General features: G+C 50.7%; 1 protein-coding gene across 1 annotated transcript in view; it reads right to left on the bottom strand.

Moving 5' to 3' along the window:
* The window catches only part of KATNIP (katanin interacting protein), a 185711-nt gene that overhangs the window by 126615 nt on the left and 44727 nt on the right, over window positions 1-14369 (bottom strand). The window contains exons 3-5 of the mRNA XM_040635174.1: window positions 11223-11299; window positions 3408-3577; window positions 1579-1676 (exon numbers count right to left, since the gene is read on the bottom strand). Of these exons, the coding sequence (XP_040491108.1) occupies window positions 1579-1676; window positions 3408-3577; window positions 11223-11299 (345 nt within the window). The remainder of the gene's footprint in view (window positions 1-1578; window positions 1677-3407; window positions 3578-11222; window positions 11300-14369) is intronic.

A 14369-nucleotide genomic window follows, 5' to 3' on the forward strand; every position in this document is an offset into this window, starting at 1 on the left:
CGCTTGCCACCCGGAGATCTTGCAAGCACCTGATTCCCTGCATTCTGTTCATCTCTGATTAAAACAGCCTGAGTGGTCTCTACTGTTAGGCACTGACTGACCCCTGACTGATACGGTGCAGAAGGACAATTACAGCCTTCACGGCATTAGGAAGCCAGGAAATTAGCCATGATTAGGCCCTGTGAAGTGTGGGACCACAGGGAGAGGCTGGGAAGGGATGCTAATTAATCTTAGGCCAAGTCTTTTAAATTGCACGGGCTCTGGGGCCAGCCATGAAGTCACAGTCTAAGATGCAAATATGGCTCCTGATAATAGAAGGCACTCAAAACAACCAGAAGGAGGGTCTGAAGTGGGAAGTGGAGAAAGGCCTCCTTAATGAGAAATTAACATTCATTGCTGGGGACAAAAGGAGGCCTCCAGGCTGTGTGCCCTGTAGGCCTTACTCATCTGCACGTGGCAGTCAGCTGGCCAGGAACACCCTTCAGTACATCACAGACCCACAAAGGCAGGGAAGACCAATGGGTATGGGGGGGGTCACAGGTCCAGGGTTCAAACCTCCCTAGTAGCTACGTGACTCTGAGCAAGTCACCTTATCTCTCTGAGCCTCCGTTTCATCAAGGGCACAATGAGGACAGGGATAGTCCTCCAGGGTTATGGCAAAGACGGACCAATAAAGCTTACGGAAGTATCTCCTACAGACCCACACATATGGCACAGTGCAAAAGGTCAGTCCCGATCTGGGTGACTGCAGAATTAAAAAAGGATTACACACCACTGCTTAAGCCTCACCTCGGACCAAGTGAGTCCGAATCTCTGGGGGTGGGGCTCCCCAGGTGATGTGAACACTCAGTGGAGGGCTGAGACCCATTGATCCCAGGCAAGGTGTGAGTAACCGCAAAGTAAGGCCTATATGGGCAAGAAGACCGCGCTTGGAGCAAAGATCCAGGCTTAAGTCTTGCTGCTGCTGTCACTTCTTAGCTGTCGGCCTCGGAAAGCTCACTTAGCTCTTCTAAGCATTCAACCCCTTGGGTTCCTTAACACAGAAGAACATCGGAACTTGCCCTACGGGTCTGCTGTGAGGACAAAGGGGAGGAGTCACGTGGGCGTGTAGCCCACACCTCGTACCTGGTTGGCACTCAAAAATGCAAGCCACTGGCCTCAGCAGTACCCTGAAGTGGCATCTCAGGTCTGTGGGGGGCAGGGGCTTGGTCTTATTCACCCACTGCATCCCTGGCATCAAAGAATGTGCCTGGCACATAGTAGGTGCGCAGAAAAGACAGCTGTCCAAATGAGTCATCACCATGGGGCTGTGAGTCTATGCTGGGGTGACCACACCCCCCATCTGGAGGGGAGGATCATGCCACAGAGTGGGGGCTGGTGGGTCCCCAGGCTCCTCCACTCTCCAGGGGCCAGTACCCCATGCAGAGAGGACACCAGTGTGGGGCCTGGCCAGACCCACCACTGCCCATGGGGATTCCCAATGCTCAGATTCTGTTTCTGTTCCCACAAGAACCCTGCTCCTTATTCTAAAGCATAAGCGGGGGCTGTGTGTCTTGACACGGCCCAGAGTTTCCAAACCTGGTGCCATCCTCGGCGCTGGACTTTGCTGGGGGCTGTCCGTGAATTGCGTCTTAAAGCTTCCTCTGCTTCTCGCAACAGGGTTCTTCGTCCGTAATCTGCACCAGGGATGAGGGAAAGAGACTCAGTGAGATACCGGTGCCAAATTCACACCCAAGAAAGATGCATGACTTCCATCTGAAATGCACACCCATGTGCCCAAAGTCTCGGATGCAAAGAGAGTCACTATAGCCACCTTTGTAGCAGCAGGGCATTGGAAAACAGGCCAAATGCCCAGGAGAAAGGGAATGGGGAGTAAGTCACCACTGAATGGGGGCAGGTCTACATACAAAAGAAACAGTCTCTGAGATATGGAAGCAGGGTATACATGGTGTGTGCTACAGGCCAGCATTTGAGTAAAAGAGGAGAGAAGGGAGGGATATTTGATGAATGAGTTAAGATACTGCTGGTGGCCTAAGTACAGAGACTCCTGCTAACTGGATCTCCTTGAAACCTGGACCAGAAAAGGCCTGCTTCTCCCAACTAGCAGCAGGTTGCCCTGACTCCTCCTCCCCGAGAGCTAGGAGAATCATCCCATTTCCCTTGTTGCCCTGGCAGCTAGGATGCTTATGGTAAACTCTAAGCTGAATGGCAGTGGCTCTCCTAGGGGAAGGTTTTGGGACATCACTTTCTCCTTTTATCTCCTCATTGTTTTGACTTTTGCTATCTATTATGGCTTGGGATACTTCCCGTACCAGTGAGGTAATGACTCAGAACGACATGAATCAAGATTATTGTGTGACAGGCATTTTACATTTCTTATGTCATTTAATCTTCCTGGCAAGCCTGCAAGGTAGGCTTAATTATTTCCATCTCATAGAAGAGGAAACTGAGGGTCAGAGAGGAGCCGATTGCCAGAGGTCTCAAAGCTAGAGAGTGGCAGAAACCCAGCTCTGTCTCGTTCCAAATGTTCTTCCTGTAACTTGGTAGCAGGCCGGGTCCTAAGACAAAGCAGTCAGCCTTCAAGGGCACTCTGGTGCCCTAGGGATGGGTGCCCTTGTCAGTCCCATTTGACAGATGAGGACACAAAGGCCCGGAGAGACAAAGTAACCTGGCCAAACTGGGACCGGATCCCATGGGCTCTGCCATTTCATTCACTTTCCCACCAGGTTGTTTTTGGTGCCCGTACTGGGCCAGCTGCTGGGTGAGGTGCTCCTCTTCCAACTTCAGACTCTCTGAGCTTTTAGTACAGGACACATGGGATCGGTTTAAAGTCTGTGGAGTATGGATTAACTACATTTAGCATGAACCATGGAGTCAAATATCACACGGGGCTGGGTACTGAAGTGAAGACAGATCCAGTGAAAATCGGGTATAATTTAAATTATTCTAGACACTCCCTTCAATTACTGGCACCGCGAAATGGAAAAGCCAGGAATTTACTGCTCTGGCCACCTTTGCCCTAGGGTAATGGAGGCCAAGGCCAAGTTTTAAAAGGAATAAAAAGGGATTTCTCTCTCTTTCTCACACTCCTGCTCTCTCTTTTTAGAGAGAAAGAAAGAAAGTGCATGTGCATGCAAGCAGGGGGAGGGGCAGAGGGAGAAAGAGAATCTCAAGCAGGCACCATGCCCAGCGCAGAGCCCGACGCAGGGCTCGATCTCATGACTCTGAGACCATGACCTGAGTTGAAATCCCAAGTCGGCTGCTTAACCCACGGAGCCACCCAGGCGCCCCCTGCTCTCTTTCTGGCAAAGTGGGCAGAGTTAACTTGAACGGGTTAACCAGTTATTTGCTGGTAAGTTTAGGGGCATGGGATGTGTCTCCACTGGGTCCAGGTGACCCGTGCTCACCGTGTGTCCCCTCGGCGTGTGATGCACTCCTGGTGAAGTCGGAGTGGACAGCTTTGCGGGGGGACGTCTTCAGCTCCGAATTGGCCCCGTTGACGTAGACAGAGAAGCCCTGCTCCAAGTGCTCCAGTCTCAGTTGCATGGGGTCCTTGGTTTTCAGATGCTTCAATATCCTGGCAGAGAAACGATCACTTGCTCCTTGTTATGAGCGCCTGGGCCGCCGCCCACCCCCACGCGGGGAGAGAACTGCGCCTCTGACGGGCAAAGCGTCTCTAATCGGAGGCCGGATGGCGGGTGCCCAGCTGTTCATCGACAAACAGCCTGTAAGAGGCCCATTACACACACGGAGAAGCAGCAAGGGGGAGACTGTTTTTGGCCCCGCAGGGGTGTTTCTGCTTTCATTCTGAGGCTCAAATGCACGTTAGCGACGACGCAGGCGCATGTCGTCCTCGCCCTGCGGTGGCCGAGACAGAAAGCAGGCGAGTGTGAGCGTGGCCACCGCGCAGCCTGGGTTTCCTGGGATGACTCCAATTTCACGCATCTCCACCTTGTGTGGATAGAGGCACCTTCTCCAGGGTATAGCAAAACACGGGTCTAAGGGTCTTAGGTTCTAAGCCTTTGCAAGAGATTTCAGAGAACATCTACAAATCAGAAAACATCCTTCGTCAGACCAGGCAGACTGACTTTTTGCTTCAGTAAATAAATGTGTTCTCGAAAGCTTGCCCCTAATATCTCAAATGTCATCATTTTATATTCTGATGCAGTGAAAGCATTATCAAAGTAGGCTTTAGGTCAAGATTAATGATATGATTATCACCTTTTGGCTAAAAGGGTCTTGGCGTGAACACGGCTGGATCTTTAGTTCCAGTTTTCTCAAAAACCCAACCTCACAGCTCAGGCTCGATCCTTTCCCAACTCCTGATATTGTCAGTGCCATCAGCATCCTCGCCAACCCCTCCAGAACCACTTCCATCGGACACCAAACCCTTCAGGGTCTCTACAAACACCTCCGTACACCCCCGCATCAACTAGATTTATCTCGGCACGAGAAGAAATACAGACAACCAACCCGCATGGCAACCAGCGTGCGTGCCCTTTGTGATTAAACACGTTCCTACCAAACTAGCAAGATGCAAATTTTTTAAAATAATATAAATAGTAACCACATAAAGGGTGTGTACGAGGCGTCAAACTCTGTTCTACCTGTGGAACGGATACGGTAGTTGGTTCTTGCTATTCGCGGTAGGTTTGTTTTATGACATCACCGCAAACACTGAGTCAGTAAATACTGAAACCTATTCCTAGGGGAAAATCCAGGATTTGGTTCCTGTGAGCCTCTGCCACAACATTTTCATCAAATGATCAATATATAACCTTGCTGTATGTGTGTTTCTGTTTCGAGGCACCTTATCTGATACACAGTTGAGACACTGACATGGAACTCACAGCCAGCAGCTCTGTAACTCAGGCCTGAGGGAAGTTCATCTAACACATGTTTTTTCCTCCGTAAGAGACATCATTGCCTTCTTACATTTAAGAACACTAGACAGCACTTCAGCACCATGCCTGGGGGCCAGTTTAAACAGCAAAATCACCAAGAAATAGCACAGAAATGTAGAAGACATAGCCCTAAGTATACTGGGAAAAGGCCACTTGTTTATGGGGTAAGAGCTGAAATAAGAAGGTGGAGTATTCCCTTGTTCTACCATAGCTGGGAACGTGTATATTGGGCAACCAAATTTTTTTTGCCACTCTGCACAAGTCTTTAAATGACCACAAAAGCACTACAAGTATTTAAAATTTACGAATAAATTTTAGTGAGTAGGTGAATTCATATTTAGGGAACCCGTGAATAATAAGGATTGACTATATTAAGACATTAATCTTTCCCAACGACCCTGTGGGGTAATTACTTTCATTATCCCCATGAAATAGATAAGGAGAGACACAGAGAGGTTAAGTAACTGGCCCAAAGTCACACAGCTGGTATGGTGGTAGGGCTAGGGTGCAAACTTAAGCACTCTGGCTCATCTTCACCACAACAAAGACGACCTCTAAAGCTAATAAGCGAGAGGACACTGAACCTGGCAAACTTAGACGTTACTGGTAACTCACAGAACCTTCTCAAAGGTAATATGAAAACAGAGAAAATGCCATATGCTTGGTCTTCCCCCAGTGAGCCTATTCTGGCAAATCACTCTTGACCAGGAACAACAGTCAGTGTTCGGTCATAACAAGACCCTGAAAGCACCCAAAAGTCCAACACCAGGGAAGTGGAACCTGGAATCCCACGAAGCTGAGATCAAAGAGTCTGTCCAAATGTGAGGAATTGTTTGTGATCGGTGAGGGGGAAGGGAGGGGGGCGCAAATAAAAGCGTAACAAAAACGGTACGGGTGTGTGGTTAAGTGCAAAGTTGGAAAAAGGTGTGTTTGTGGACCCAGAGTGGAAGGTGATAAATGTGAAAATCCAATCCGTTGTTGGGGTAGGGTGGTGGCATTACAGGTGATTTCTTTGTTTGTTTTTTAAATGTTTCTTTAGTTGCTGATACATTCATCTTTTCAACAATCGTGGCAGGAACATTTATTCCAGACTTCTTATCTCCTGCCGGCCTTGGAAGCCTGGGAGTTGATGGTTGGGCGGGTAACAGCACAAAACAGAAGGAAAACACAAGTCACTAAGCGACGCTTTCCAAACAGAGCCACAGTTGCACTCTCTAGAACAAACCACCAAAGGCTGCATCGGGCCCTGGGGAGACAGCGCTGGGAGCCCGAGCCCCGGGAGAGCCAGAGAGTGGAAAGTCTGACCACCCTGCCACAGGGTGCCTGCCTCGACCTCCCTCCGGAGGCCGCCCTGTCTCCTGACGCTGCCTGGGTGGTGACGGTGACATCCTGCTCGCTACGCGGGATCTGGGACTGGCACTCCGTGTGTGCTTCTCTTTAAGCAGAATGATTGATGAAAATGTGCATTTATGAAACTGATAAATGAGGAGATAATTATCCAGACTGTGAAAGGGATCGCTGAAGGAACTCCCCAACTGCAGCTGAGCCGACAGTGATACGCACTATGCACGTGGCATCAAAGAAAAGTGGTGTCTGGTTTTTTTTAATTGATAGCCTGCTTTGCATAAAAAGCGGCCCTCAGTGTAGGGGAGTCAGAAAACTCAGACACGGTCCCTGCCCACCTGCTGCCCCATCACATTCTGCTCTGCTCTGGGTTTTGCTGGCTTCAGGGTATGTGGCCCACTGCCTCACACTACGGGAGACTCTCTGTGTGTCTGTCTACTCCCCCTTCCTACCGGGGGCACCTGACCCCTGGATACAGGTCCGTGCTGAGTGTGAGGAACGCTCTCGAGACCTACTTCCGGAACAAGTGGCTCTAAGGCACTCAAGGTCTAGCAGGGGAGAGAGGACACGGATACACATCCTAACACAGCTCCCGGGGACCCGGCACTCATCACTGGAGCCTGTCTTAGCCTGTAGCGACCTGTGGGGCCATGTGTACAGAGCCCTTTGGACAAAGAGGAAGCGGGAGTGTGACAGGGGGACATGACTGGGTGGTCGGAGCACGAGCAGGGACCCAGCTGGCCAGAGAGCACAGCCAAGCGCGAGGGGTGGGTGGCGAGTCGCTCCTGGGCGTGGCTGTGCCTGGGTGGCTGGCTGAACCACCTTGGCCTCGGAGCGCTGTGGCTGCTGTGTGACCAGGCTAGCCACGTGGCCCCTTGGACCTCGGTCACCCCAGAGGGCAACCAAGGGCTTCTCCAGGGATTACGCCTTCCAGGAATACGCGGATGTCAGCTCAGGGAGAAGGCATGTTTAACATTAATAAGGTGATGATGGTGATGATGTTGACACCTGGGTGTTGTCTCTCTTACTCCCTCACTGGTCCTACTAGTGGCCTGTTTTATAGATGAACTTGCCCAAGGTCACAGAGCCCAGGAAGCAGCCTGGATTTAAATTCTGGTCCCCAAGGCTCCAGAGCCCGTCTTCCAGCCACACCATTCTGCTGTTTCTAGTCTCCTCACTTATCATGCCACAGGGCCTCTGAGCAAGGAGAGTCCAGACAAGGAGCCGTGGCTTCCAGCTGGGGGCTTCCTGGAGGTGGTGGCATCGGAGACCAGGCTTGAAGGATGGAGAGGTGGAGGGCAGCAGCGCAGAGAGCCGGCTGTTCCTCCCAGAATGTTGGTGCTCACGGGCTCTGGGATTCGCCCTTCAGGATGTCAGCAGCCCCCACGCGTGGGGGTGGAGGTCACGCAGTGTGGGGCACGAAGCTCTGTACGGGAAGCTCTACCATTTCCCCAGCTTGTGTGACCTTGGCCAAGTCCCGACACCCCCCAGGCCTGTTCATCTTCTGTAAAATGAGATCAAGGGTGCTTCCGCCTCTTTGGGTTGTCATGAGGATGGAGTGGGATAGCAGGCTCAAGCTCCCGCTCAGACACAGGTCCATGCCAACACCCCGCTGGATGCTGGTTCTCCCTTTCCTTCTCTGCCTGAATTTCCTTTCGGGGCAGTGGGTTCACTTCTCTTGTGGGCATTTTTCCCTATATGTTTCCCTTAAACCACCTTTTCCAAAAAAGAAATAATACCATTGTTGGACTCCTGGATCTGGTCCAGCCTCCAGCATCTCGAGGGATGTATGACGGCCCCTCTCGGCTGTCAGCCCTCCAGCACTTGGCCCAGTCTGGCTGATCTGTTGTTGAGTGAATCTGTCATGCGTGATTACATCTTTCATGAAGGTGAGTGACCAGACTCACTAAGGAGCCTCTGGGGGTTTGTGCAGGGGTAACCTGGGGCTGTCACATCCTCCTCCACCTCCCCTGGTCCTCTCCTGGAGCACATGACCATGTTCTGCTTCTTCGGGCGTAGTTGTAAATAGGTGGCCTTATGCTCACCTGCTGCTGCCCGGGGAGTTCCTCAAGGGCGAGGACCGAGGGGCAGACACTTGTTCATTTTGCCTCACCAGCAGCTCTCCCCCATCTTCCAAACCTAGCCCCTTGGGTCCCCTTTCAGGACCACTCCATTCCTTCTCTTACTCCACATGGTTTGGGTGACACTCGTTCCAGCTTAAGGAGGTGGCCAAGGAGTGGCCTGTCAGACCATGCCACCTCACCAGGCACAGGGGGTGATGGGCTCGGGGCTGCGGCCGGGGCCCTCCTCAGAACCGTTGCTGGAACTATCAGGAAGGAAGTGCTCTCTCCTCCTTGAGAGAGGGTGTAAGTGTGGGGCCACCGGTGGCTGCCTTGGCCCCTGTGAAGGAAGTACTGGTCTGGGGTGACTCCGACATGGAGTCAGAGCTGAGTACCTGGATACAACTATGCCTGAAGCCGGGTTTTTTACTTTCATGAGCCAGTAAGTTTCCTTATTGTTTAAAGTCCATTTACCTTGGGTTTCTGTCTGTTCAACCCCAGGAGCACTAACTAATAAAGTCTGTGCCTTCCTCCTCACGATGTTCCCCTTCACACCAGTGGCAGTGCTGAGCACTGAAAAGGCACTCAGCGAAATCCTACTGAGTAAGTAAAAGAATAACATTGCCGGCTTCGGTGGTGGCTATGTTCTGGGCAGGTCGCTCCTGGGAACTGGCTGCAGTGATCGCACACACCCCCTTTCTCAGGTCACAGGGCAACCTCGACATTTCCCTTTGTGCAAACTATACAGCCCAGAGGCTGGTTTTCTACCAGGTCATAGAACTAGATTTCCAATAAACTGTGGTTTATTCCCACAAAACCCCTCTTTGTGAAAGTGGCAACTCTGGAGGGTTTCTCCCCTCCGGATTATTTATGACAATGTCAAACCGAACACCAATCAGAAAGTACAGCCCCGCTCCACCACTTCCTGGCTGGATGACCTTGGACAACGCAGGCTCACTGCTCTGGGTCTTCTTTGTCTGGAAAATGGGTGCAAGGAGTGTAGCTATACCTCACCAGGTTGTGGGAGGATACAATGAAATGATGGGGTGAGGTGTCTGGCATGCGGAAGGCACCCTAGAAAAGGTACCCTTAAAACAACACCCGGTGACAGCTCAGGGGGCCATCCACTTTTCGTGTCTCCATTTGGAAGCGTTTCCAGCTCCACCTTCTGAGTTCCTGTCATCACGCCAGCCCCCTCTTGGTGACAACGCATCCCCCCAATTTTACGGCAACTCGGCTTTGACATATTTTTTAATTGCCTTTGTGCGACAACCTTGTCTCTGGGTATTCTCTCTATGCTATCGGCTGGTCCCCCTTTGACACACCTATTGATCTGCTGATTAATGAGGAGCAATTTGCTCCTAAGGAACTATGACAATGTCCTCCCAGACAAGTCACACGGCCATGATTACACGATCACTCAGGTGTTCGGTGGCACCACCCAGCCTGCCAGGAACGGAATAAAAACACCCTGCTCCGTGGCATTAATGATGGTAAAAACCCATGTTGGGCTAATCAGCACGAGCCTCCAGCTACTGTAGTTGGAGCCGCCTCTGGGGGCGGGGCAGGGGGAGATGAGCACAGGGCAGCCGGGCACAGAGGACACAGCCCGGCGCTTCCAGCTGCTTCTAGAGAGTTTACCTGTTCAGGAATTCGCCACTAGGGGTCGCGCTGCCTCACTGGGGGCATCTGGCGACATGGGCGGGTGTTGTTAGAGATCCTGGGCGTCTTAGGGGAATTTAGTAAAGGGGTCGGTAGGCAGGCATGCTGAACTCCTATAACACCAAGGACTAAACTCGCCCGTGCAACATGCCAGCACGGCCCCACCTGACAAGCTCCAGGAGTCTGGCCAGTCAGATGAGGGCTGAATGCAAATGTGGGATGACAACCACCCCCCACTCCCCCATCCCCGGCTCTCTTGCCTGCAAGACCCCAAACTCATTCCCATTAACACCAAGGCCCAGATTAGGGCCCCATCCTCCCCACTCCTGTAGGTCTGTTTAAGGGGCCTGCAGCATTCTTCCCATTGTTCTGTGTTTTAATCTGACAGCATTACCAACATTTTAAAACTCAGATGATTTTCCAACCCAAATCCAGATTTCCAGTTTCTCCAGCAACTCTGGAGGATAGGGACCCCTGGGTCCAGGCTCCCACAAACAACAACTGGCCTGAGCTGAGCGGCTGGGAAGTGAGAATCCCAGGTGCCCACCCTCTCCACCGAGCTGGCTTCACTCACTGCCAGGCCCCTCCTAGCATCTCAGTTTGCAGACCCAGCTGAACGTGCAACCCAAGGCCTGATGACAAACCACAGCGAACTGAACGTGAACTTCCACAGGCCCCGGGAAGGCAGTGAAGAGGTGGTGCCTCTTTCCAGCCAGACCACACTGCTTTGCCCTCGGTCACCAAACATTGCATCAACCGTAGGATTTTTCCAGAGCTAGCGCACCAGAGTCAAAATGAGTACCAGCTTAATGTTAAATGACATATTGACCAACTTTAAACACAGATGTGAAACGACTCCACCTTGATCTAATGAGGCATGATTATAGGCTCAGATTTCACGGGACCGTCAGAGCCTGGAAGATCACAGACTGGGCTATTCAGGTGACCAATATGCAGGCCCTGCCAAGTTCGAGCTTTTCCATGACAAAGCCACCTTCTCCCAGAACGGCAGCAGGGAGGCAAGAGGTGGTACTTACATGTGGAACGGTTTGCTACAGCTCAATCAAAGATGCAATTAAATCAGAGAGTGGAGAAACAAGAGCTGGGATTGCAGATAATATTCCCAAGCTCTGGGTGGAGGCTGCCTGCATCCCATTCCTATGTGAAACAGAGCCCGAATGCTGCTTAATAAATCGAAAAACGGTTTTTATTTGGCTAATATGAAGGGCTGCCGTTGAGCAGCTCATCTTACCGGTTCCTCTGCTGGAGCAATATTAAATACTCATCATGTTTCTCATCGAAGTCTGGCACCATGTCCTTAGTGTAACCCTGAAATGAAGAAACAGAGCAGTAGGATATCGGAATGCGGGGGAATTACTGCCAGAGGCAGGAGGCCGAGAGGCAAAGGCTGAGCTTGACGAAGGCCTGGCTCCCTGGGCGCATCGCTCAGGCGACCCAGAGCCCCAGAGATGGTCTGATGGCCCCGTGGGTCTTGAACATACACAATCAACATCTACAGAAAGGACAAGGCTGGTTTCCCGGTCTCGACACTGTTCTGCCCATGCCCCCTATAAGATCAGGGGCTCGGGGCCAAGATTTGAGCTTTACTGTTTTCTCACACTCATTATTTAATTACCTGAATGAGCATAACCAAATGTAACCCAAATCAGTTGTTTAAGGAGAGATCTCATTTTTCTCTTGCCACGGCAAGAGAAATGCCTGCTTACTAGAAAACAGTCATTACAAAAATATAACCCAGACAGTGAGAGCTTCTTTAAGAGTAGACACTTGTGGGCTTAGGCCTCCTCTTCAAGCAACAGAATTCTGGATTTCCTTTACAGAATCATTCAGCAACACACCCCCCCCTTTTTTTTTTTCAGTTCACTGGCTTCCTGAGAGGCCCTTGAAAGCTCCTTTGTTGGCCTCTTGGGTCACATGACCTTGGCCTTGGCCCTGCCAATCAACACAGTGCCTCCCGCAGCCATAGTGATTCACTGGTCTGTGGATGAGCCGTGGCCCAAGTCAGGCCCTTGAAAGTCAGCCCTGGGACTGTGCTGGTCCTCTTGGGGGAAGAGCTGCTCTCTTTCCACTGGGGGGCTAGGCTGATGAGACACAGGCCTGGAACTATCTGAGAATGAGGTCAATAACTGAGACAGCAGGTGCATCGAAAAATGGAGAGAGACTCTTAATGTCATGATTTGATACCCTGGGTCTGCTTATGTCTGAAGAAGTATCTGGACAATTTAGTTCTTGCTTTGGAAGTTTCTGCTGAGTCTCTGTCATTTGCAGCCAAAAGAATTATGTCATATATACCATAATCTGACCATTACAGATAACCCCAATCAGAATCTTGTATGGCTTTATGGAGGGATAACTACACGTATTTAAAGTGACATATGTATATACCGGTGAAACCCCCATTATAACTTGAAATATATTCCCCCAGATGTTTTCTTTATCATACACATATATATATCTATAAATACACAAACACAGGCATTCTTTTACTTTTTTGAGGGGGAGGGAAAGAGGGAGAAGAAGAGAGAATCTGAAGCAGGCTGCACCCCCAGCGAGGAGCCCAACACAGAGCTCAATCTCACGACCCTGAGATCATGACTTGACCCGAAATCAAGAGATGGACGCTTAACCGACTGAGCCACCCTGGCACCCCCACGGACATTCTTTTAAATAAAAATAGGATCATATTATAAACAATGCTTTGCAATTTTCTGTTTCTGAAATAACTCTTTTGCCAAGGGATGGATTAAAGAGACAATATAGGCTTGGTTCTGGTCACAAGTTACAGGGATTACGTTTTAAATGGCAAGTAAGACATTGGCAATAGAAATGCAATTTGTGTGAAAATCCTCACTGCTACCATGGGGAGAAGAGAAAAGACAATTCCCATCATTCTCCTCTTCTCAAAATCCGGCTTTAACACCATTTTCTACCACCTTAGCCACGGGTCACCCATAACCTCCTAGGCCAAATAGAAGAGCTCGTCCCATGTCCATCCTTTTCCACTGCTCTGGGCCGTGGGGGACTGCTGACCCCCATCCGTCCCCAAATTCTCCTCCTTCAGCTTCTGTAGTTTTTAGAGTCTCTCTCTCCTCCTATGCCTTGTCTGGCTTCCTTTCCTCCTTGGCCTCAGCTGGGGATGGTCACCATCTCTGTCCATTTCTGGGTCTCTGGGTCTCTCTCCCCGTCTTCTCTTTCCAGTTACAAGGAAAGGGGCTCTCTGGATGGAAACCGAAGGTCGTTCCTGGTCCAGCGCTGACAGCCCAACCCCCTTTCTCGTTCCCCTTCCTGTAGGACTCCTGTTGTTGCCATCTGCTTACCTCTTCCTTGTTACTCTACTTCCCACAACCCACCCACCCCGACATCCCCCTCTCTTTGGGCCCACTTGGGGACAGGATGAAATACTCCCATCTTTTCCCCTGATGTCCCTGAAACCTCTGAGTTTTACGGGGTTTTCCCGCTAGCTCATTTGGCCCAACAATCAGGAAGTGGGGACTCCTACGTACTGTAAGCAAACAAACTAGCAACAGCTGACCCAATCTCTTACTTTCCTGGCTTCCTGAGATGCCCAGAGAGGTGACTTTGTCCTCTCTGGGGCTGAGCCCTGCCTCGCCCTGAATGGGAGAAAAGCACATACAACCTGGGCCCTCCGAGAGCTGCTTGCAGGACACTGGGTGTGGGGAGGATTCTCAGTCCCTTCTAGAATAACATGTGTCTGATGTGGTGCATTTCCATATACATGATTCTCCTTTGATCTTCGCAACAGCTCTTAAAGTGGTTATTATTACCCCATTTAAGATACAAAGAAACCCATCTCAGTCATCTTCCGGGAACAGGCATCCTACTCCACAGCAATTTACATAACCATTTTGAAGTATCAGAATGACCACTGATATATTATGGTGTGGAATGGACATTCAGTGACATTTTTAGATGAAATACGAGACGACAGAGAGATCTCAGCTCCTGAGGGCTGCCCTGGGCTTGCACCTCAAGCCCTCCGAGAATGCATTTATTTGCCTCTGCCAGGAGGGAGATGTCATCACAAAGACTTGAACGGCACGGGCACACGTCCAGCCAAACTTCTCACCAGCCTCGTGCTTTTCCATGCTTCTCATATGCTAACTATCGTGCACACAGATGGCCTGGGACTGTGGTAAAGTGGAGGTTCTGGCTCAGTAGGACTGGGGAGGGAGGGGTCCACATCTGCATTTCTTTATTTTTTTTTTTAAGACTATTTATTTATTTATTTGAGAGAGTGAGCATGCGCACATGAGCAGGGGGAAGGGGCAGAGAGAGGAGAAGCAGGATCCCCACGGAGCAGGACCTGCGGCCACGGCCACAACCTGAGCCTACGGGGGGAGCTTAACTGACTGAATCA

Source organism: Ursus maritimus, unplaced genomic scaffold, assembly GCF_017311325.1.
Source record: "Ursus maritimus isolate PB19 unplaced genomic scaffold, ASM1731132v1 scaffold_2, whole genome shotgun sequence".
Classification (NCBI taxonomy): Eukaryota; Metazoa; Chordata; class Mammalia; order Carnivora; family Ursidae; genus Ursus; species Ursus maritimus.